Genomic DNA, 24,140 nt, shown 5'->3' on the forward strand with positions numbered 1-24,140 from the left:
GTTTGCTGGGCAGCCCCCAGACCCTGCGCCCCCGGCCGGCGCTTCCCCAGCGCAGCTGGAGCCCGGGAGGGGAAGCGCCCAGCTGGGGGCGCAGGGTCCGGAGGCTGCCCGGCAAACTGTGAAGCCGGTAGCGCTTGGGCTTCGGGCAGGCCCCTTGCCTCCGGACCCTGCGCCCCCAGCCGGGCACTTCCCCTCCCGGGCTCCGGCGGCGCAGGGTCCGGAGGCAAGGGGCTGCCCGAAGCCGGTAGTGCTTGGGCAGCCCGGCTCTTAAACAGAGCCGAAGAGTCGGGGAGGAGGAGAGCCGCCATTTTCCCGGACATGTTCGGCTTTTTGGCAATTTCCCCTGGATGGGGGTTTGACTGCCGAAAAGCCGGACATGTCCGGGAAAAAGAGGACGTATGGTAACCCTATGTTATTCTAATTTTTTAAGCCACTCTCCTGCTTTGAGCACTTGGGGTAGTAGCATTGGAGTAGTATCCTGTATAGCCACAGAACAGATACAGTGTGGGGAGCGGCACTGCTGGCTTCCCGACCCACACGGAGCAGGCCTTCCTCCTGATCTGGGGTAGAGGAGAGGTCTGTCTCCATGCTCAGTTTTGGCCCTGTTCATGGCAATGGGAGCAGGACTCATCCCTCAATCTCTGGCCTCTTTGCTCAAATAGTCAAGAAGGGAGCCAAGTGTGTTGGGGGCTCTTTATAACAAGGACCCCTGTCTGCTAGGAAATTTGCTGACACCCCCTCCAACCCACCACAAGTCTTTACACATGGACCATAGAACAGTCAGCAGCTTTGAGTCACTGCCAGTTCAGGGGTCACTTGAGCCAACAGCTGAGAAGCAACAGGCTGGGTGTCATATCAGTCCCCTCAGCCATCCAGGCCTGCAGGACATATGACCTGCTCTTTGGGCAGCAGAGGCAGAAACAGCCGTGTGCTGGAAAAGGCTACGTCACGGAGAGGACGTGCGCAGCCCCAACAAAGCACCTTCCCTGCCTGGCCTAATCCCCGCAGGAAGCAAGGCAGTGCAGTAATCAAGGCTGAAATAGTGTTGTGCACATACAGACAACACCCTCCACCCTCTGCTAGTCAGGCACACCTCAAGCATGCCGGGACCAGAACTAACTGGAGGCAGGTGCAGGGACTGGGCGCACACACACCCCCTCCAAAGTCCCTCAATGCAAGAAGTAGCCCCATGGGGGATGTCAGACTAAATGAAGGACCTTTGAGTGCCACAAGATCTCCCCCAATGGGAGATCATTCAGAAATAAACTAATGGCTCCCGCCCCACCCTGCCCTTCTTCTGGCATCTGAATTCTAACAATGTCCGAGGGCTCCCTCCGCCCCCACACTCAGATCCTGCCCTCAGACTCAGGAAGAGGTGGGGAGGGGAGATCAGAAGAGCAAGCTGGATTTCCCCTGGGATGTACAGTGATCTCCAAGAAGTGGCTTGTCTCTCATTGCTGGATAATGGCACTTCATTACTTTGTACCACAGACCAGCTTAGGCAGCTCGCCTCAGAACTGTCCCTGAGCTCTCATTTGGACGGTCTGTGCCCTCCAGTGACCCACTCCCATTGAGGGCTTGCCCTCTCCCTGCCAAGAGTCTCAGAGGGGTGCCATCAAATTGTCTATCAGACACTTATACTTGGAGACTCCATCCCTAAGGGAGTCTGCAAACAAGCCTCACTGGATGATCCTCTTTGTCCCTAGACTTTAAGCCAACACCTGCCTTTCTCCTCCCCCCCCCCCACCCCAGCTTCCAGATCAGCCCCCACAGCAGTGATTTCTCACCTCCTCTGCCTCTGCCAGGCTCTTGCTGGATCCAAGGGTCAATCCCCCAGGCTGGTTTGTGCCCCAGCAACAGCGTTGCCTCTCTCCTGTCTGCTCCCGTGGCCTTGGACGGGCCCCTCCACCCTTCCTATGTGTGCTCCCCTCCCCTTCCACACGCAGCACTGAGCACAGATCTGGCAGAGGGACTGCTTCCTATCTCTGTGAAACACCACCCAGCGTGCTGCAAAACAACACAGAAGGCTGAAGGAGGGGAATCCGTGCCAACCCCCCAGCCGCACTGCTGCGTGACACAGCCAGGGATTGCTGCCACCTAACACGCAGCGAGGCGGGGGCTGGGGACTCAAGAGACAGGCTCCAAAATGGACCAGACCACAGTAGAAGCCTGCTCACCTCTGCCCCAGTCTTTTACAAAGGACGGGAAGCCAGGGCTCTGGTCACTGGTGGTCATTACAGATCCCAGGGCACGTCTCAAAAATTAGGGTTGTTCACAATAAGATCCTGGCCAGACTCCAAATCAGATAATATTCTGTTGGCCCAACCCCATCTCCTGTGGGTTCTAATTGTCACTCCCCCGCCTAAGACATTGTTGGATTGTCACTGGCAGTCACACTCCTCAAGCCACGCAACGCCCACCCCGATAGAATGACAAAGCTTAACATTTATCTAAAGCCAATCTCTGTATATTCCGCCTGCTCGGCATTTGGGATTATTGTAGCATCATTTCCCTTTGCTACATTTGCTCAAATATTGGCATTTGAAACTAAAGGGATCATCTTCCCCACCGCCCAAGTCTCTTCCTCTCCCTTGGGGGTCCCACCTTCTCCGCCTTCCCCCAGTCAATCCTGGAGGGCAGTCAGTCACCCAACACAACGCCTGTAACATCACGACCACTTCTGTGGCCGTGAGAGAGGAACATCACAAGCAAGCTCCGGCAGAAGGAGAAGCCAAGTGTTGGGGAGGAAAAAAATCTCATTCCAAAAGACACAAATATCTGCATTAGCCGGGAAGGAAACACAGGAAGTTGCTGGCAGAGCCAACGCTGTTTTCGATTAGCATCTCCCACCTGTTCCTTGACGCCTCGTCATGCGACACTTCAATCTCTGTGTTGTCACTTGATTGGGATTCTTCAGTAGTTTCATGAGGCCGTGGGGCAGACCCATGACAACCAGGACTCTCCCATGCAACCTTCTTGTCCCTGGCCTAGGTGGATGGGCTGAAGGGACATTTTGTAAGAACAAGGAAGAGTCACTGGAGGCAGAGATTGAGGCCGTCACAGAAAGAGCCACACAGGCAGCTGATGGGATGTAAAGTAGCGCTCAGCAGTCCCCTGGCATTCTACAGCTGCTACTCCTGGAGGAATTCTGCGCCAAGATATTAAAAATTCTGTGCACAGTATTTTAAAATTTGGCAAAGTTCTGCATGTTTTATTTGTCAAAACAACAATATAATCGTGCAAGTTTCAATTATTTTGGTAATTTATTTCTAAATACCTGTGAGCAAGTACATCTGTAACAACATAAGAGATTCAGGAAATGTTTTTTGACAAGTAGATTCCCTACTAGGCCTATTCATACAGAACTCTGGGTAATAACTCATTTAAACTCCAGTACAGAACCATATTTCCTGCATCCCTCAGAAGCAGTATAAAGGCTTGGAAGTCAGGGGTAACGGAGGAGCGGAGGGAGAGGCAAGTAATTGCTGGGAAGGAGCCTGGGTGTGAACTTACAGGGTTGTTGGATATGGGTGGGAGAAATAAGGAACAGTTTTTTTGGGGGGGCGGGGAGGGCTTGTTAGGGAGCCTCCACTGTGAAGATGCTGGCTGACCCCTAGCCTCTCCTATTCAGTCAGGCACATCTGCATCTGGGCAGCAGGTGACCAGCCTGCTCGGGGAGGCTAGCCCCCACCCAAGGCCTCGCTCCTCCTGCCTGAGACCATGCCAGAGCCCCCCCACCTCCCACCCCTGAGTGCCAGGTAGCATGTGACCACCCCTCCAAGCCCCAGAGTGCCCTAGCCCCATGTGTCCCTGCACCCTCATTCAGGCCCCACCCCAGTCTGTTCCCCCCCCCTTGGTGCTCAAACAGGTGCTTAAGCACCCCCTGGCTTGAAGAGGTTTCCATCATATACAGGGTTTACAGTTTGATTCAATGGCTCTCAGCTCTTCCCCCCCCCACACACACACACATAGTACAAATTGTTCCAGCACCACTGCCCCTACTAGCCCTTCTGAACCCCAGTCTGTGACTCCCCAGCAGCCCCATGTGCCCCATGCTGTCTGTCCCCCCCCCCAGCTCAGTGGTTTGAGCATTGTCCTGCTAAACCCAAGGTTTTGAGCTCAATCCTTGAGGGGGCCATTTAGGGATCTGGGGCAAAAATCTGTCTGGGGATTGCTCCTGCTTTGAGCAGGGGGTTGGACTAGATGACCTCCTGAGGTCCCTTCCAACCCTGACATTCTATATCCTGTGCCTCCTGACCTGGCCCCATGAGCAGGGCACTGTGAGGAAGGCAACTCTTCTTTCCCCTATCCACAGCTGGGACTGGCCGGGGAGTGACTGCTGTCTGTTCTGGTGCCACAGCAGCCCCTGGTGGGTGAAAGGCATAACTACAGCACCTCTCCAGCAGAATGTATTTTCTGTGGGGAAAAAAATTCTGCATGGCACATGAATTCTGCGCACACACAGAATTCCCCCAGGTGTAATCTGCCAACAGAGTTGACACGTAACTCGATGATGGGAGGGAGAACAATTTCAAGGTGGGGGCGGGGGGAGGGCATGTGACCACCCCACCCATTGCCTCTGGGCTAAGGAGCAGCAGGAGAGTCAGGAGCACCAGGGCAGCGGGGAGCATCTCATTGGAGCCTGCCTCCACAGGCAGGGCTGGGCTCCTTCAGGGAGAGGCAAAAAATGCATCTGGGTGCAGCTCAGAGCTGTGCTGCCTGCCCTACCTGGGGAGTGCCCAGCCATGCAGAGGCAGTCTGGCAGGGAGGGATGCCAGGCAGCCAGCCAGTGTCCTGTGCAGCTCCCACCAACTTCCAATCCACCAGCTCCTGAGATTGGCCCTGGTGTCTTGCTAGTCAAATAGCAACACTGACGGGGCCCAAAGGGCATCACCTAGTCCAGCCTTCCCACCACTAGAGATTGCATCTTAGGGTCTCCTTTTGAGGAGTGTGTGTGTTTGGCAGGGCTGAGGTGGGAATACCAGGTATGATTACGTTACACCTCATCTGCAATTACATATGGTGTTCCCCGTACATTCCCAAATCCACAGGGCAGCATCCAGCTTCACACAGCAGTGCCATGAAGCTAATGCCCATTGGCCCATTCAAGTGCCCCGAATTTATTTCAGGCACCACTGATGCCAAGACACCTCATGACAACAGTCCTAGTATTTGTCTTGTGGGCATCACAAGCAGGGAAGGGACCCTCCTTTCCACATCCATCTCTGCTGCAAGGGAGCAATCCACACTCTCTGAAACAGAGAGACAGGAGAGCCCTCCCCCATTCCAGAGACCCGTTAAGGGTCCCAAGACATGGGATAGTCTGCTCAAAAGTCAGGCAGTGTGGAAACCTTAGCACAATGGGTCACTATGGGATAGTCATACTGATGGCAACCTAATCTGAAGCCTGCAGGGCCGGCTCCAGGCACCAGCTTACCAAGCAGGTGCTTGGGGTGGCCACACCAGAGAGGGGCGGCACGTCCGGCTCTTTGGCGGCAATTCGGCAGCTCGGAGCGAAGGACCTCCTGCCGAAGTGCCGCAGATCGCGATCACAGCTTTTTTGTTTGTTTGTTTGTTTTTTGTTTTGTGGAGGGGGGGGGGGGCTGCTTGGGGCAGCAAAAACCCTGGAGCTGGCCCTGGAAGCCTCACCACAAACAAAGGAAAGGAGGAAATTAAAGCCATGGCAAAGATGGACTAGAGCAGTGGTTCTCAACCAGGGGTCTGGAGCCCCCTGGGGGGGGGCCCCCATGAGCAGATTTCAGGGAATCCATCAAGCAGGGCCAGTGTTTTAGACTCTCTTGGGCCCAGGGCAGAAAGCCGAAGCCCCACCACATGGGGTGGAAGTTCGGGGCTATGAGCCCCACCACCCGAGGCTGAAGCTGAACTTAGCTTAGTGGGGGCCCCTCTGGCATGGGGCCCCAGACAATTGCCCTGCTTGTTACCCCCTAATGCCAGCCCTAGCTTTTATATGCAGAAAACCAGTTGTGGCACAGGTGGGCTGTGGAGTTTTTATAGCATGTTGGGGGGTGGGGGTGTCAGAAAGGAAAACGTTGAGAACTCCTGCACTAGAGGATGAGAAGAGCTGTGAATGGATCAGCACAAGAGTCCTTGTTCTTCCCATCTGGCCAGAAGGAGATGCAGAGGGGCTTGGGAGCACAGAGAAAGCCTATTTCATGCCCCTCCTCAGAAGGATTCCCCTTCGGATCCCAGCAGCCACATTCTTATGGATAAGAGCTGTATCAGGCAAGGTGGAGGAGGGTTGTTGAGAAAAGCACCTTGCGTTGTTCCTCTTCCATACCCCCAACAGCCATGCTCCCCTCTGCCATGGGGCTAAGAGTGCTTCCTTCACAAGTGTTTCAACCTCTCCTAGCCTTGGCAATGGAAATCTGAATGACAAATCTGCCCAGGGGGAGGGAATCCAGGTCGCTCCCATGGCACAGTGCTGCGTGCACCAATGCAGCGCCATGAAATGGAAGAAGTCGAGAGGTTTTCCAGTACAGGCCCCTGCCTATTGCTGACAGACTCATTCCCCCCAGGCATTTCCCTTTGGAGGAGGACAGCAGCTCAGTGGCTTTGCTTGGACAGTAGGAGTAGGTGAAAGCCATGTGAGGCCAGGACCTGAGTGTCTAGGCCTCACATTCTGAGCTCATTTGGGGAGCAGGCGCAGCAGTCTGTGTTCGAATTCAAAACACCAAACCTGTATATGTCATTAAAAGCACTGCAATAGTCCAGAAGCCGGCAGTTTTACTCTCTCCTGCAGCAGCATGAGTGACAGCTACCTTAGCTACTTCAAGAAAGAAAAAAGGAACATTTCCAAGCATCACTGACATAGAACAGTCTTTTTTTTTTTTTTTTTTTTAAACCAAAGAATATGCAAAAACCTAGTTCAATTATTCAAGACAGGCTCTAGACACATCAGCTTTCATTCAGAGCTCCCTGTGCCCCATTCATCCAGATCATCGGAAAGGCCCACAATTTATCAAACAAAAATCTCTCTCTTTTAAATATAGACACATTCATTTGGGAGCTGGCTGTGACCTCCTTTAACTAACCACCCTTTGGGTGCCTCCAAATATGGGAAGGATGCTTTTGAAGAGATAATAGCCCCCTTTCTCCCTCCCCTCAGTACAGAGCAAAGAAAATCCCTCAGATGTCATTCAGCCAAGCTACAGTATACATTGCTAGTTTGGTTAATCTACCCCTGTGAATCAATGCCTCCAGCCCTTTAATCATCTCTGTTGCTCTTCCTCATATTTCCTCCAATTTGTCAAGACCTTTCAGGTAAGAAGGTGCCCAGAAGGTAACAATATTTCAGGGATGGTTGCACCAAAAGACATCTAATAAATGGGACTGTTACATTCCTGCTCTCTAATTGGATGCCTCTGCACATCCAACCCCAAGTTGCATCAGCTTTTTCAGTGGGTATAGGCCATCACAAATTCATGTCTAATGTGCTGTCCACTCTCACACCTTGATCTGTTGAGCATTCCTGCTTCCCTAGTTTCTCCCTTCCATTTAGACTAGCTGCTTTCAGATTATTTTTCCTCTGGAATCTCATTTAGTTATTTCCTGCCCATCTCTCTCACTTATCTAGGTCGCTAGTGTTTGCAACTCCTCCCACATTAGAACCATTGCGAGTTTCCTTGTGCTATTTGCCACCTCTTCCAGATCATGAATAAAGATGATACATTTTAAGAAGGGGCTGATCCCTGCAACATTTCACTGAAAAGCCCCCCTCCCCAACTACTGCATCAAAGGGAGCATGCTGCCAAACTGCAGACCACCATGTATATTTCCTTCACCCTAGAAAGCTTTCTTGGCACACCCTGGCCTCAGGCAAGGAGATAGCGGTAGTATGGGCAGAGAAAAGTGAAAGAAGCATTCTGGCCTGTAGCCACACATGAAGCTGGTCTAACACCCCCAAAACCCAAATTGTCTAGACAGACAGATCTCTCTCGATATAGGTCTACACACACATAAAATTAGTTTGTCCTCAGAGTTCAGTAACAAAATTACATTTTAATTCCCCCCCACCTTTATATACACACCCACTTAAGGTCACTGGTCCAAGAGTCGGAATGGGCTGCTCCCATGGGTGATTATTCTAATGGATATTCATCTGGGAAATGCGGTGATTAAATAAATAGGTTACTATAAACAGGTCTGCTGCATTGGTTTACAGATTACCCTTATTCTTTCTTCCTTTCTCCCTCCTCTTCAGATCAGAGCTCTGGTGTCTGGCAGGTTTTTATAAATGCTGTCTCTATCCAATGCTAATGAAAGCCTCTTATCCCTGCCTGGGTTGGTTACAGTGTCCTGCAACCAAGAGTTAAATCACATCACAAGCAATGCACTTTCACTTACATGTCCTAGATGTTAAATGCTCCTTTAGGGAGATGAATCACAATAAGATAAATAAATAAACCATTTACTGGATTAGATATTTAAACCTCCCCTCCCTGAGCTGATCACACTTACCCCTCTGAGGAGCAGCCACGTCTACAACAGAACAGCCCGATTAGTGGTAAAATATAAATGTCACCTTTATAGCTAGATTATAAAAGCCTTCTTAGTCAGTGCTAGGCTACTGAATTTGGGGCTGGTGATGGGAGAGAGAACAAACAAGCTACCAGTGCCAAAGGGGTGGGGGTTGGAAAGAGAAGCCATCATGGAGTCTTGATTAGCCTTTAAAAAAAATCATAATAACAAAAGATACCCAGCTTGTTTTTTAATGGGAAGAGTGGCTGTTTTAATACCTCAAGCTAATGTCTCCATACACCCTCTTCCTTCCTCCTTTGGAGATTGGACTTGCTGTTTGCAAGAAACAATTTTAGTCAGTCAAAAAACAAAACAAACCCTCTTTAAAACATCATTAAGGAGAGGTTTTAACAAATCGCACCCCCCTCCCTCTGAAAATTACAGAATAGATAAGAGACGTAGCCCAGCTGATCCCAGTCTTCGATGACAAAATTACAGCTATTCACCCACAGCAAAAAAAAGTCACACACACAATACTACTGCTGATGCCAAAGGATTTTTTTTAAAGGTATGGAGGGGGAGAAGAGAGAGAGAGAAATAGGAGGGGAAAGTTAATTCACATTTAATTTTACACCTTCTCAATCTCAGGACAACTGTTTAATCTCCGAGAATGAGTCACTGCACACCTACGTCTCTTAGGGCAGGATTCCAGAGGATACCAAATGCATTTTGCCTCCCCTCCCCTCCTAGTCAATTACAACCCCTCTTGCAGCTGTAATTTACAAAGCTTCAGTGCCTAGAGTGGATGAAGGCTCCGCTATTACCTTGCGGGGAGCAGGGGTCCTCTCACACTCAGCCTCACTACGGGGTTTTTCTTCTCCCTCTCTCTCTCCTCTTGTCGGGCTGCTGGCAGCTCCTGATGAATTGAAAATGTTTGGTGTGTGTGATGTTGTACCCTGAGCTTCGCACATTATACACTCCTTCCTCCTGACGTCAGGATGCTGAGAGAGGGGGAGGCGGGAGGGATTTATGATGATAACTGCTACTCTGGATTTAAAGAGACATGTATTTTTTTCGCGGGGGGGGGGGGGGGCAGAAGGGGTTGGAGCACATCTCTCAAGAGTTCAGACATGACTCGTGCTGGGGGTGTGAGAGCGAGAGATGACACATGACATAAGACGGGGAGCCTTGAAAACTGCCGTGAAAGAGGCTGATTATGAGGAATAGAGAATGACCCAAGAATAGCAGAGGATGGAAGCTGGGATTCAAGGAGGGGGCAGACATTTATTTCATTGGCTCTGGCAGGTGTAGCTAGACTTGGGCCTGGTCTATACTACGAGTTTAGGTCGAATTTAGCAGCATTAAATCGAATTAAGCCTGGACACGTCCACAGAACAAAGCCATTTTTTTTTTGCCTTAAAGGGCCCTTGAAACCGGTTTCTTTACTCCACCTCCGACAAGGGGATTAGCGCTGAAATCGGCCTTGCGGGTCAGATTTGGGGTAGTGTGGACAGAATTCGACATTATTGGCCTCCGGGAGCTATCCCACAGTGCTTCATTGTGACCGCTCTGGACAGCACTCTCAGCTCAGATGCACTGACCAGGTAGACAGGAAAAGCTCCGTGAACTTTTGAATTTCATTTCCTGTTTGCCCAGCGTGGAGAGCACAGGTGACCACGCAGAGCTCATCAGCACAGGTAACCCATGATGGAGTCCCAGGATCGCAAAAGAGCTCCAGCATGGAGGTATGGGATCTGCTCGCCATATGGGGAGATGAATCAGTGCTAGCTGAACTCCGTAGCAGTAAACGAAATGGCAAAATATTAGAAAAAGTCTCAAAGGCCATGAAGGATAGAGGCCATAACAGGGAGGCACAGCAGTGCTGCGTGAAAATTAAGGAGCTAAGGCAAGCCTACCACAAAGCCAGAGAGGCAAATGGAAGGTCCAGGGTAGAGCCGCAAACATGCTGCTTCTACGCGGAGCTGCATGCCATGCTAGGGGGTGCAGCCACCACTACCCCAACCGTGTGCTTTGACTCCATCAAAGGAGAATCACGCAACAGGAAAGGGGGTTCAGGGTACGAGGAAGATGATGATGAAGATAGCTCACAGCAAGGAAGCGGAGAAACCGGTTTCTCCAACAGCCAGGATATGTTTATCACCCTGGACCTGGAACCAGTAACCCCCGAACTCACCCAAGGCGTGCTCCCAGACCCTGAGGGCACACAAGGGACCTCTGGTGAGTGTACCTTTGTAAATATTACACATGGTTTAAAAGCAAACGTGTTTAATGATTAATGATTAATTTGCCCTGGCAATCGCGGCCAGTACAGCTACTGGAAAAGTCTGTTAACGTGTATGAGGATGGAGCGGAAATCTTCCAGGGACATCTCCAGAAAGCTCTCCTTCATGTACTCCCAAAGCCTTTGCAAATGGTTTCCGGGGAGGGCTGCCTTATCCCGTCCGCCATGGTAGGACACTTTACCACACCAGGCCAGTAGCACATAGTCTGGAATCATTGCATAACAAAGCATGGCAGCGTATGGTCCCGGTGCTTGCTGGCACGCAGACAACATCCATTCCTTATCGCTCTTTGTTATCCTCAGGAGAGTGATATCATTCACGGTCACCTGGTTGAAATGGGGTGATTTTATTAAGGGGACATTCAGAGGTGCCCGTTCCTGCTTGGCTGAACAGAAATGTTCCCCGCTGTTAGTCACGCGGTGCGGGGGAGGGGTGAAGTGATCATCCCAGAGAATTGGGTGTGTGTGTGTGGGGGGGGGGGGGGTAGCTGGATTTGTGCTGCATGTTAACCCAGAAACCACAGCCCCTCCTTTTACATTGCAAACCCATGTACCTTTCCCGGCCACGTTGATGTTGGTGAAACGTCCCTTGTGATCCACCAGGGCTTGCAGCAGCATTGAAAAGTACCCCTTGCGGTTTATGCACTCAGTGGCTTGGTGCTCCGGTGACAAGATAGGGATATGGGTTCTGTCTATCGCCCCACCACAGTTTGGGAATCCCATTGCAGCAAAGCCATAAACTATGACCTGCACGTTTCCCAGAGTCACTACCCTTGATATCAGCAGGTCTTTGATTGCGTTGGCTACTTGGATCACAGCAGCCCCCACAGTAGATTTGCCCACTCCAAATTGATTCCCAACTGACCAGTAGCTGTCTGGCGTTGCAAGCTTCCACAGAGCTATCGCCACTCGCTTCTCAACTGTGAGGGCTGCTCTCATCCTGATATTCTGGCACTTCAGGGCAGGGGAAAGCAAGTCACAAAGTTCCATGAAAGTGCCCTTACGCATGCGAAAGTTTCGCAGCCACTGGGAATCGTCCCACACCTGCAACACGATGCGGTCCCACCAGTCTGTGCTTGTTTCCCAGGCCCAGAATCGGCATTCCACGGCATGAACCTGCCCCAGTAACACCATGATTTGCACATTGCTGGAGCCTGTACTTTGTGAGAGGTCTATGTCCATGTCAATTTCCTCATCACTCTCGTGGCCGCGCTGCAATCGCCTCCTCGCCTGGTTTTGCTTTGGCATGTTCTGGCTCTGCATATACTCCAGGACAATGCGCGTGGTGTTCATAGTGCTCATAATTGCCGTGGTGATCTGAGTGGGCTCCATGATCCCAGTGTATGGCATCTGGGCTGAAAAAAGGCGCGAAACTATTGTCTGACGGAGGGGTGAGTGACGACATGGCTTACAGGGAATTAAAATCAACAAAAAGTGGCTGTGCAACAGGATGAAACACAAACAACCGTCACACAGAATGGCCCCCCCCCCAAAGACTGAACTCAAAACCCTGGGTTTAGCAGGCCGTTGATTTCACGGAGGGAGGGGGAAGCAAATGAATACAGAACAAATCTGGTCCATCTATTTTTTACATCTTAAGCTGGCAGCAGATGGTGCAGCATGACTGATAGCCATCGGCATCTTCTGGGTGCTTGGCAGAAAATGCTGTATTACGATTGCTAGCCATCATTGTCAAGATGGTTCAATAGGACTGCCGGCAGTACTGAGTCTCCAGGAGACAAAACATGTCTGCCCAGGTGCCTCTGACCGAACTCACTGAGGAGTACGACAACGATGGATACCAGTCATAATACACCATCTACTGCCAAAAGGCAAGGAGCTGCTGCTGTATAACAATGCAGCCCCACGTCTGCCAGCACCCAGATAGCCGATGACGGCTACCAGTCATACTGCACCATCTACTGCCAAAAGGCAATTAGCTGCTGCTGTGTAGCAATGCAGTACCATGTCTGCCGGCACCCAGAGGACATATGGTGAGCTGATCTGAGCGGGCTCCATGCTTGCCGTGGTATGTTGTCTACACAGGTAACCCAGGTAAAAAGGCGTGAATCAATTGTCTGCTGTTGCTCTGACAGAGGGGGAGGGGCCTGACGACATGTATCCAGAACCCCCTGCGACACTGTTTTTGCATCATCAGGCATTGGGATCTCAACCCAGAATTCCAATGGGCGGCGGAGACTGCAGGAACTGTGGGATAGCTACCCACAGTGGAACGCTCCGGAAGTCGACGGTAGCCTTGGTACTGTGGACACGGTCCGCCAACTTAATGCACTTAGAGCATTTTATGTGGGGACACACACAATTGGCTGTATAAAACCGATTTCTATAAAACAGGCTTCTATAAATTCGACCTAATTTCGTAGTGTAGACACACCCTTGCTCTAAGCTGCTTCCAGTCATTCCCAGGCATAATCAGCTCTTAAAAATCTTTGGAGATTTGTAAGAGCAGGTTAGACAAACACCTGCCAGGAATGATCTAGATAATACTTAGTTCTGCCATGAGTGCAAGGGACTGGACTAGATAACCTCTCGAGGTCCTTTCCAGTCCTATGATTCTATGATTCCTTTTGGCTAGGTCCCCAGAGAGTAGTGAAGGGTAACTTCTCTTCCCCAAGGCCTTTAGTCCTATCTGCCCTATCGTGCCTCCTCCTCAATACCTGCCCCCAGGGCAGACTGTGAAATGCTATAAGCTCTGCTGCTCTCAGTAGGCAGATGACACTCTGCTTGATGTGATCTTTTTGACAATCATGGGTAAGGCTAAGATTTTGTCATAGTTATTTTTAGTAAAAGTCACAGACAGGTCATGAGCAATAAAAAAAAATAATAATAATAATGGAAGCCATGACCTGTCTGTGACTTTTGCTGCTGCAGCTCCATGGTTTCCCCCACCACCATGGTGGCTGGGAGCTGCGGGGTTCCCCGTCCACCCACGGCAGCTGGGAGCTGCAGGGTGACCATATTTCCCAAAGAGAAAATGGGACACCCCAGCTGCTGGCCTGAGGTCCTTCTCCTCCCCTCCCCTGCCCCTGTGCTGCAACCCTGAGGCGTGCCCCCTGAGGAGGCTGTCAACCTTCAACCTTCACTGAAATCCTGCCGGGGCCCTGCTGGCTGCCAGTTCCAGTCCTGCAGCCCCTGGGGCTGAAGCAGAAAATGTCTCGGAGGTCTCTAGAAGTCAGGGATTCCATGACCTCCATGACATAAACGTAACCTTTATCATGGGTGCTGTGATTCCCTCCTGACACAGCACATGAGTGAAGTGGGGACCCGGATGAAGAGCAGCTGACTAAACCAGGCAAGACAGAGATAATGCTGTTCAAAACCGAGTAAGCAGTTTGAGGAACTAACTGAAAGGAAGACTTCCTTTTTCCCTGACGCTGGGTGCTGGCTGCTGTGGTCGGGCATACACAGCCTCAGGGGCCTGCTTGCCCCAGGATGCCTGGGTAAATGTAGTAGCCAGAAATATCTCTGTTCACTTTCAGCTGGCCAACTACCAATACTCATTGCTAGACACCTAGCCACAGAGATCTAAGACCCTGTCACTGTCAGGCTGGACTATTGCAACTCGCTCCACCTGGAGCTGACAACCCCCAGAGATACCCAGAAGCTGCACGGTCCACCATGCCTTCTAAGCAGAGCTACATGACATCTGTTCATCACACCAGAGGCTTGGCACTCTGTATTGGCTGCCATTTGCATTTCAAGGTCCCCCTCTTCAAAGGCCTGGCTGGGTGAGGCCCCAGTTACTTTAGGGGCCATATCTTTCTGCATTTTGCCAATCTCGCTATGCCCAAGAGAGCCACTTCAGTGGGCAGAGTCTAGATTTCTACTTGTGAAAGCTCAGCTTATAAGGCATCCTCAGGAAATCTGAGTGAGCCCAAATCTCATTGTCCTCAAGTTTATATGGCTGGGTAGGAGGTGTCTGCACCTGCTGCTGCTTCTGCTGCTTTGGCAGGAGCCGAGGAAGCAAAGCAGCACTAAAGAAAGGAGAGCTGTGGACTCTCACCTTCCTCCTTGTTCTGCGGCTGCTGCAGGGCTGAACCAGGAGACACTGGGACCGTGGTCCAAAATGTTTTTAAGCTACTATCTATATACTATTAAATGGCTTTAAAATAAAACCTCTTTGGATTAAAGAGAGGCAGCCCATCCCTTTGGGCATTTTTTTAAACCATAGATTTGTGACTTTTGCCTTTTTTACCTATGTTCAGACTATGGCTTTCCATACAACTGACCATACCAAACCACTAGCCCTACTCAGCGTGCTGCGAGACACACTGGGCTGAATGTATCCCTATGTGGGTGCTGAGCCCAGCGCAGGGACAAAGAGGACAGAGAAGGCACCTAGGGCAGGGTATTCCCTGGGGTCAGATTCCCATCTCAGATCACAGAAGTCCGAGCAGCTCTCCTAGCAGACTGGGGCAGGAGGCTCAGGAGCTAGTGGGGTGACATCATTGCGCCAGGGGCTGAATGGGAGGAGGCTGCAGGGCCACATGGGGACAGGGGGGAGGGAGGTGCAAGGACACATGGGAACAGGAGCAGATGTGCCTGACTGAATGGGAGAGGCTAGGGGTCAGTCAAGGTCTGCATGGAGGAGGCTCCCCAACTCCCCAACAGTCTCTCCCCCACATAAAAAAACTGTTCCATACTTCTTCCACCCACACCAACAACCCTCCAGGTTCACTCCCATGCTCTTTCCCTCTTCTTCAGCTCCTCCCTTCCCAGATTTCACCAATCCTTTGACCTCCTTCTGAGGGGTGCAGGAAATATGTTTCCGTATTGTAAATTAAATGAATTATTACTCAAAGTCATGCATTAATTTACCTAGTGAGGAATCTATTTGGAAAAAAACCCTCCTGAATTATTTTTCTGTATTATTACAGACATATTTGCTGACAAGTATTTTGAAATAAATTACCAACATAATTGAATCTGGCATGATTATATTGTGTTATTTTGACAAATAAAATAGGCAGAGTTTTGCCAAATTTTAAAATATTATGTGCAGAATTTTTAATTTTTTGGCACAGAGTTCCCACAGGAGTAACACCCTTTTTCCTGCCAAATAATGGCCACTTAACCAGGTGATAGTCCATTTGATTTTGATGATACCTGGCTGAGGTGTCAGTTTGCCTTTTGTCTCTGAGGAACTGATCTGTGCCTGCTTTTCTAAACTTGGAGCATGTCTCCGCAATGTCACACAATAGAATCTTAGAATTTTAAATACACATTTTACCAGGTAATAATGATCAGCAAATTATGAGTTTTCAAATGATACCTCACTAGGCATACTTTGTACAAGATTTATCATAGTTTTATAAAAAGGATGAACAAGGGTACAGCCCATCATAAGCCCCCAGTGAAACCCTTCTACCCACATCACTCACCTTCTGACTGGCCTTGCATGTGATTGGTGTTTTGGGCTATGGCTCCTAGTGTTTTAACTATATTATTCCAAAAGGAGCTTAACTGTTTCTTACATTTATCTTGAATGAAGCCCAGGTGATACATCCACCAGTTTCAGCGAGACCTGCCACGAGTGCAGGGGACTGGACTAGATGACCTCTCAAGGTCCCTTCCAGTTCTACGATTCTATGATCTCACCCAACGCCCAACATAACAATATCTTAGCCAAGGAACTAAATACTATACATGTCGCACGTGCTACCAGAATATGGGTAAAGACACCCTAAATACTTTGCAAGGCTAGGGACTGTTTTTTTTTACATTTTTAAAAGTGAATGTATTGCTTATAAACAAGGCAATGATTATGTCAGGGAAGTCACAGGAAATATGGAATCTGTGACTTCCAGAGATCTCTGTGACATTTTCTACTTCAGCCCAGGGGCCGGGGCACTGGTGTTGTCAGCCAGCGGGGGCCTCAGAGGTCTCAGCTGCCATAGGTGGCAGGGCCCCCTGCAGCTCCCAGCCACCAGCCCCAGAGCTCCAAACTGCAGCAGGCAGCAGGGGGACCCTGCAACTCCTAATCACTGGCCCCGGGGCTCCAAGCCGCTGTTGGTGGTGGGGGGATCCCACAGCCCACTGCTGCCGTGAGCTGCAGTGGTGGTAGTGTTGGACCCCCCACTTCCCGTTTTGTCACAGTTATTTTTAGGAAAAGTCATGGATAGGTCACGGGCATCCATGAATTTTTGTTTATTGCCCATGACCTGTCAGAGACTTTTACTAAAAATATCCATGACAAAATCTTAGCCTTAGTTATAAATGGTGCTGCATTGATGGCTGGGAGCACCGAGTGCCTCTGTGTACCTACAGAAGAGCTAAAGCAATGCAAGCATCTGTCACATAGCATTTCCCCTCTGCACACCCAATTATTGGAGGGGCCAACCATAATGGATGAGAACAGAGATCAGTCTCTCTGCCCCAGCCCATTCTTGGCAGAGGGTGCCAACTTGTCAAGTAGTACCAACTGTGGTGGTGTGTTTTGTGATATGTTGAATTGAGACCCACAAACCCATTTCCTACAGGACACTGAGCAGACTTTGCACACTGACCATTTTTGGTTATTACCAACATGGGCCTGATTAGACCAAATGTGATCTAGAGCTGAAAGGCTTGACAGACTAATATGCTCCTAACTCACTTTCCTTCCCCATCCCTAATTCACCTTCCTGTCTCCTTTGCTGCCCCCACTTAATTGTCTTGTTTCTTATACAAAACTCTCCAGAGCGACCTTCTCTCTCTGCCATTCCAATACCTCTAGTTCCTCTTGTGAGGTAGAAATGTTTTTATTCCATACCGTTGGGAGAAGGATGTGGGCAAGAGCATGGGGAGATGGAGAAAAGGGCCAGACCCCTGCACAAGATAGTGATGGAGCAAAACTAACAGACAACTGAAACAAAACAACTGTGCCTCAGTTACAGATCCTAACAATGGTGCATTGAGAGTTATGTAAGGCAAGGACTGGAATAGCAAGGGATGCTGCAGATCTCAATCAAGGTGTACTAGCTAAGCTCTGTGGGGCCAGGATTGGGATAGCTGGTGCTGTAGGGCAGCAGGAAGGTACATTTGTAGAGCTGTGTGGGGCTGGGACAGGAATAGCAAGGGGTGCTGCATATAAGGCTTGAAGTACATTAACAGCTGTGTGGAGAGCTCAGGACTGGGATAGCAGGGGGTGCTGCAGCTAAGGACTCAGGTACTCACCTGGCAGGTGGAAACTTGAATAATACATGTCCCCACTAAGCACGCTTCTAGCCTTCATCATCCCCATTACAAAAACCAAAAATATTCAGACCACAAGTATTTATGAAGAAAAAAAAATCCAGTGAAACAGGATAGTTACTAAGTGAGAGAGCATAATTGATCAGAAAACCCCAACTACAGAAAAATAACATGTTAATAAAGCCTAGAAACACTGGTCCCAATCCTACTCCCACCTGTGTTCCCCAAGACAGTACAGTATCTAATAATTCCGAAACGCTCCTGCTGCATACTACTGGGAAGAACTTAGTGTTTGCATCAAAGCGATTGCACTGACTGTAGTTTTGACTGGCAGCTGCTGAGATGCTTGGTTTTCCTTAAAGCTTTTTTTAAACGCCTCAAGCCTTCTCTTTTCATCTTGCTTTGGCAAGTTTCAGGCATTAGCAGAGCCCCTTGTTTTCCACAATTCTTCAACTACTCAGTTTACTGCAGAATCCACTGTTGAAGAATTGTGCAGCAGAAACTAGGATTTTTTAAAATTAAGAATCAGCGTTTCAGCTGGCGTAAAGGCCTTGTCTACACTATAGAGTTTTGTTGACAAAAGGCAGCTTTTATTGAGCAAACAGTGGAGGTGCACAGACTACAATGCTCCTTCCACCAACAAAACTCTCTGTGATGTGACGCTCCATATTCTTTATAGAAATATGCTTATGATATGAACATGGCATAATTAAGACATATTTTATGCAAGATGGCTCATGTAAGATATCACTGGAAAGGTTATGATTTACTGGATGTGATTATCCAATTTGTATGCACGTATCATTTCTGTATCTGGAGTTAGGAATATTGACTATGTAACAATTACAACTGTGGTTATACTAGGAGATGCCCACCAGACAGTGAGCACTCAGCCTTAATGGGCTATTAGGAAAACGACAATGAGGCTTAGAAGATGTGGATCCCTCATCTTTTGGGAGTTCCTTCCTGTGGAGATTGCAAATAAACCTGGTTTCATGGTTGTTTTGACACTGCAAGGTCAGGTGATAATGTCATCTGGTAAAAAGTACCACCTTGGACATTGCTGGTACTTTTACACTGGAAACAAAGGCTTCCTGCCTTATGTAAATTTTATATAAGGCTACAGAGTAAGGCAAACAGGACTCTTCTCCATTGCCCTCCTACCCAAGAAGAAAGATTGCTGAAAGTACCTGAGACAAAGGAACTGAGCTGAGGGGAAGGCATGGGATGAGTCTAGCCTGAGGCTGAAAAAACACACCCCTGAGTGACAAAAGTTTTTGTGCTGAAAAGCGCCAATATAGACAGTGCTTTATCACTGGGAGCCGCACTCCCGGCGAGAAAGCTACCTCTGCTCATTTGAGGTGGGTTTTCTTAATCGCTGGGAGAGCTCTCCCCCAGCGATAAAGCGTGACTACACTGCCCACGTCATAGTGCTGCTGCGGCTGCACTGTAACATGGGTAGTGTAGACATACCCTAAGACAGGAGTCTAGTCTGTAAAGAGAAATAACTGGAACTCTAAGCTACAGAAACTCTGCAACTTGCCTAAAACAACATTTAGGGTGAGAAATTACATTTTGTAACCTGTTTCTTGAGTGTATTAAGCCGTGTTTGCGTGTTTTGTTTTATTTGCTCAGTAATCTGCTTTGTTCTGTTTACTATCTCTTATAAACACTTACAATCTACCTTTTGTAGTTAATAAACTTGTTTTTATTATAAAACCCAGTTTGTGCAATTTATAACTGGGGGGGAGCGGGGGTGGAAGAAGTTGTGCATATCTTCCTCCACATTGAGGGGGGGTGAATTTATGAGCTTACGTTGTATAGATTTCTCTACAGCGCAAGACAATATTATCTTGGGTGTACTTTCCAGAGGGGAGCTGTACTTGAGTGCTGGGCAATTTCCTAGCTGAATCTTCCCATATTGCTGTTCGCAAATTCTGTGTGATTCTACAGCTGTTGCTCCCTATCTGTGTGTGTGCTGCCAGAGGCCAAAGAGCTTGATTCAGCAAAACAGGGAAAGGGGGACCAGACTAGTGGACAGGCGGGCTCAGTGAATCCCAGTACATCAGAGGGCATCCCAGAAGGGGGGTCCAACCCAGCACAGTGGCACGGCAAGCAGGGTGATGTGCACAGCTTGTTGCTCTTAGACACTGGCGATGATCTTCAGTGAGTTTGAAGTGGGGTGGCTGGAGAACAGACAAAGTGGTTACTGGTTTGTTATTTTCTGTTTGCTTATTTTGGGTAAGGGAAGTAGGGACAGGAGAAGCAGGAAATTAGTGAAAGTGAAGCTACCAAAAAGTTGGCGCTCCACAGGTTGCGAGTAGAAGAAAAGGAAAGGATGCATAAGACACAGGTGGAATTAAAACACATGGAAACAGATGAGAAAAAAGCAGCCCACCAGAGCCATTGAACTGAGACTGCTCGAGGCTGATAAGGAAATGGAAGCCCAGAAGCTAGCCATGAGGATGCAAGCCAAGGCAGAAGAAGCCAGGCAAAAGGTGCACATCAGAGAGCCATGGAACTGAGACAGCTGGAGGCTGACAAAGAAATGAAAGCAGAAGCAGCCAGGCAGAAGTTAGCCCTGGAACTGAAAGACAAAGAAATGAAGCATGAACTGGCCATAATGGAATGGAAGAGACAGAACCCCACATCAGGGGGCTCCACCTCTCCAAAAAGGGGAGCTGCACTTGAGTCCTGGGCAATTTCCTAGCTGAATCTCCTGTGGTGAAAGGAACACCTCAACAGCCCAACACTGTGGCATTTAATTTCAGAAAGGGGAACTATGCAAAAATGAGGGGGTTAGTTAAACAGAAATTAAAAGGTACAGTGACTAGAGTGAAATCCCTGCAAGCTGCATGGACACTTTTCAAAGACACCATAATAGAGGCCCACCTTAAATGTATACCCCAAATTAAAAAGCACAGTAAAAGAATTAAAAAAGAGCCACCGTAGCTTAACAACCATGTAAAAGAAGCAGTGAGAGATAAAAAGGCATCTTTTGAAAAGTGGAAGTCAAATCCTAGTGAGATAAATAGAAAGGAGCATAAACACTGCCAAATTAAGTGTAAAAATATAAGAAGAAAAGCCAAAAGGGAGTTTGAAGAACAGCTAGCCCAAAACTCAAAAGGTAATAACGAAATGTTTTTTAAGTACATCAGAAGCAGGAAGCCTGCTAAACAACCAGTGGGGCCCCTGGACGATCGAGATACAGAAGGAACACTTAAAGACGATAAAGTCATTGCGGAGAACCTAAATGAATTCTTTGCTTCAGTCTTCATGGCTGAGGATGTTAGGGAGATTCCCAAACCTGAGCCGTCCTTTGTAGGTGACAAATCTGAGGAATTGTCACAGATTGAAGTGTCACTAGAGGAGGTTTTGGAATTAATCGATAAACTTAACAGTAACAAGTCACCGGGACCAGATGGCATTCACCCAAAAGTTCTGAAAGAATTCAAATGTGAAATTGCGGAACTGTTAACTATGGTTTGCAACCTGTCCTTTAAATCAGCTTTTGTATTCAATGACTGGAAGATAGCTAATGTAATGCCAATATTTAAAAGGGGCTGTAGAGGTGATCCCGGCAATTACGGACCAGTAAGTCTAATGCCAGTACCAGACAAATTAGTTGAAACAATAGTAAAGAATAAAATTGTCAGACACATAGAAGAACATAAATTGTTGGGCAAAAGTCAGCATGGTTTCTGTAAAGGGAAATCATGTCTTACTAATCTATTAGAGTTCTTTGAAGGGGTCAACAAACATGTGGACAAGGGGGATCCAGTGAACATAGTGTACTTAGATTTCCAGAAAGCCTTTGACAAGGTCGCTCACCAAAGGCTCTTACATAAATTAAGTTGTCATGGGATAAGAGGGAAGATCCTTTCATGGATTGAGAACTGGTTAAAAGACAGGGAACAAAGGGTAGGAATAAAGGGTAAATTTTCAGAATGGAGAGGGGTAACTATTAGTGTTCCCCAAGGGTCAGTCCTAGGACCAATCCTATTAAACTTATTCATAAATGATCCGGAGAAAGGAATAAACAGTGAGGTGGCGAAGTTTGCAGATGATACTAAACTGCTCAAGATAGTTAAGACCAAAGCAGACTGTGAAGAACTTCAAAAAGATCTCACAAAACTAAGTGATTGGGCAATAAAATGACAAATGAAATTTAATGTGGATAAATGTAAAGTAAGGCACATTGGAAAAAATAACCTCAACTATACATACAATATGGTGGGGGCTAATTTAGCTACAACTAATCAGGAAAGAGATCTTGGAGTCATCATGGATAGTTCTCTGAAGATATCCATGCACTGTGCAGCGGCAGTCAAAAAAGCAAACAGGATGTTAGGAATCATTCAAAAAGGGATAGAGAATAAGAGGGAGAATATCTTATTGCCCTTATATAAATTCATGGTATGCCCACATCTTGAATACTGCGTATAGAGGTGGTCTCCTCCTCTCAAAAAAGATATACTGGCATTAGAAAAGGTTCAGAGAAGGGCAACTAAAATGATTAGGAGTTTGGAATGGGTCCCACATGAGGAGACATTAAAGAGGCTAGGACTTTTCAGCTAGGAAAAGAGGAGTCTAAGGGAGGATATGATAGAGGTATATAAAATCATGAGAGGTGTGGAGAAAGTGAATAAGGAAAAAGTTATTTACTTGTTCCCATAATATAAGAACTAGGGGCCACCAAATGAAATTAATGGGCAGCAGGTTTAAAACAAATAAAAGGAAGTTCTTCTTCACACAGCGCACAGTCAACCTGTGGAACTCCTTGCCTGAGGAGGTTGTGAAGGCTAGGACTATAACAGGGTTTAAAAGAGAACTAGATAAATTCATGGAGGTTAAATCCATTAATGGCTATTAGCCAGGACGGATAAGGAATGGTGTCCCTAGCCTCTGTTTGTCAGAGGGTGGAGATGGATGGCAGGAGAGAGATCACTTGATCATTACCTATTAGGTTCACTCCCTCTGGGACACCTGGCATTGGTCACTGTCGGCAGGCAGGATACTAGCCTGGATGGACTTTTGGTCTGACCCAGTATGGCCATTCTTATGTTCTTAATCTCCCCATAGAGAGCCGCTTGCAGACTGTGTGTGATTCTACGCTGTGAAATGCAGTCAAAAGCCCATGGAATGATGGGATGGAAAAAGCTGCACCATGGGATGTTGAGCCCACTCCAATGATGCACTGCAATACATTCCACCTTCCCACAACTCCTAGCTGCAGAAGGTGGCAAGTAGCACAGTGGGATAGCTACCTACCGTGCACTGCTCTCTGTCGATGCTAAAGCACCAACTGTGGATGCGCTCTGCCAACAGAAGCAGCATTGTGTTAACAAGAAGTGATGTAATTATACTGTTTTTTGATTGTCAGCATAACTTGCATTGAAAAAACTCTGTAGTGTAGACAAGGCCTAATTGTCACAACTACAACCTATCCCACTTTATACTGGCTAAGAATCTGGTCCTAAGTTTCTAGCTGTTGTAGTTTTGAAGAAAACCTTCCAGATGTGAACAAAATATAAATCTTTTACCGCCTGAGTACGCAAACAGCCTGAAATAACAGCTCTGGGAGAGGTGTGAACTGTTATCTCTATAGTAGTGTTAACATCAAAGGCTAACAATGACACTTGAAATGAGAACATTGTTAACTATTTTCCAGCCGATCATTTTAGCAGAAACATCCAGCTAATGTAGATATTCATCATGGTTGGATGAAATGGCAGATATTGGGTAGGGGAAAATGGGAAGGCTAATGGTTGTCAAGAGTTCCTGGGGAAGGAGAACTAGGAGTTGAAGCCCCTCCATTGTTTCAGGTCACCTATGTCCCAATCTACAAGGGGAAGGTAAAAAGAAGTTGCAGCCTATCTTCAGTATGAAAAGCTTAAAACAGCTGTCTGCGTGTTAAAAACATAAACTGACTCGCATACCTTCTTGGATACCAAATTTCTACCACTGCACTGTCAAACCCGCAGCTCTCCCCTGAAAACTGCAATGCAAATAGGCATTATCAGTAGCAAACACTGTGGCATGTTGAAAAGTTATGGCAGCATAAATAAAATAAACTGAATTTACTAGCAAAATAAATCATACAAAGGGACACTGCACTGATTGTATGATCTGTTTTCACATTTAATCCAATAAAAACTTCCATTTT

At 48.1% G+C, this 24,140-nt stretch overlaps 1 protein-coding gene across 4 annotated transcripts in view; it reads right to left on the bottom strand.

Moving 5' to 3' along the window:
- Positions 1-24,140, bottom strand: part of CSDC2 (cold shock domain containing C2) — a 49,736-nt gene that overhangs the window by 23,950 nt on the left and 1,646 nt on the right. Inside the window, exons 1-2 of one of the 4 annotated variants that reach the window (XM_034775385.1) lie at positions 9,303-9,410; positions 8,757-8,811 (exon numbers count right to left, since the gene is read on the bottom strand). The exons of 1 other annotated variant lie outside the window; for it this stretch is intronic. Coding sequence is in view for 1 of the 3 variants with exons in the window: in XM_034775367.1 (XP_034631258.1) it covers positions 9,303-9,449 (147 nt within the window). In the remaining 2 variants the exon portion in view is untranslated. Of the gene's footprint in view, positions 1-1,787; positions 1,955-8,756; positions 8,812-9,302; positions 9,466-24,140 lie in introns of those variants that run through there. 2 more of the 4 variants (XM_034775367.1, XM_034775375.1) reach the window with 2 other exon arrangements.

This window comes from Trachemys scripta, chromosome 1 (genome assembly GCF_013100865.1).
Source record: "Trachemys scripta elegans isolate TJP31775 chromosome 1, CAS_Tse_1.0, whole genome shotgun sequence".
Lineage (NCBI taxonomy): Eukaryota > Metazoa > Chordata > Testudines > Emydidae > Trachemys > Trachemys scripta.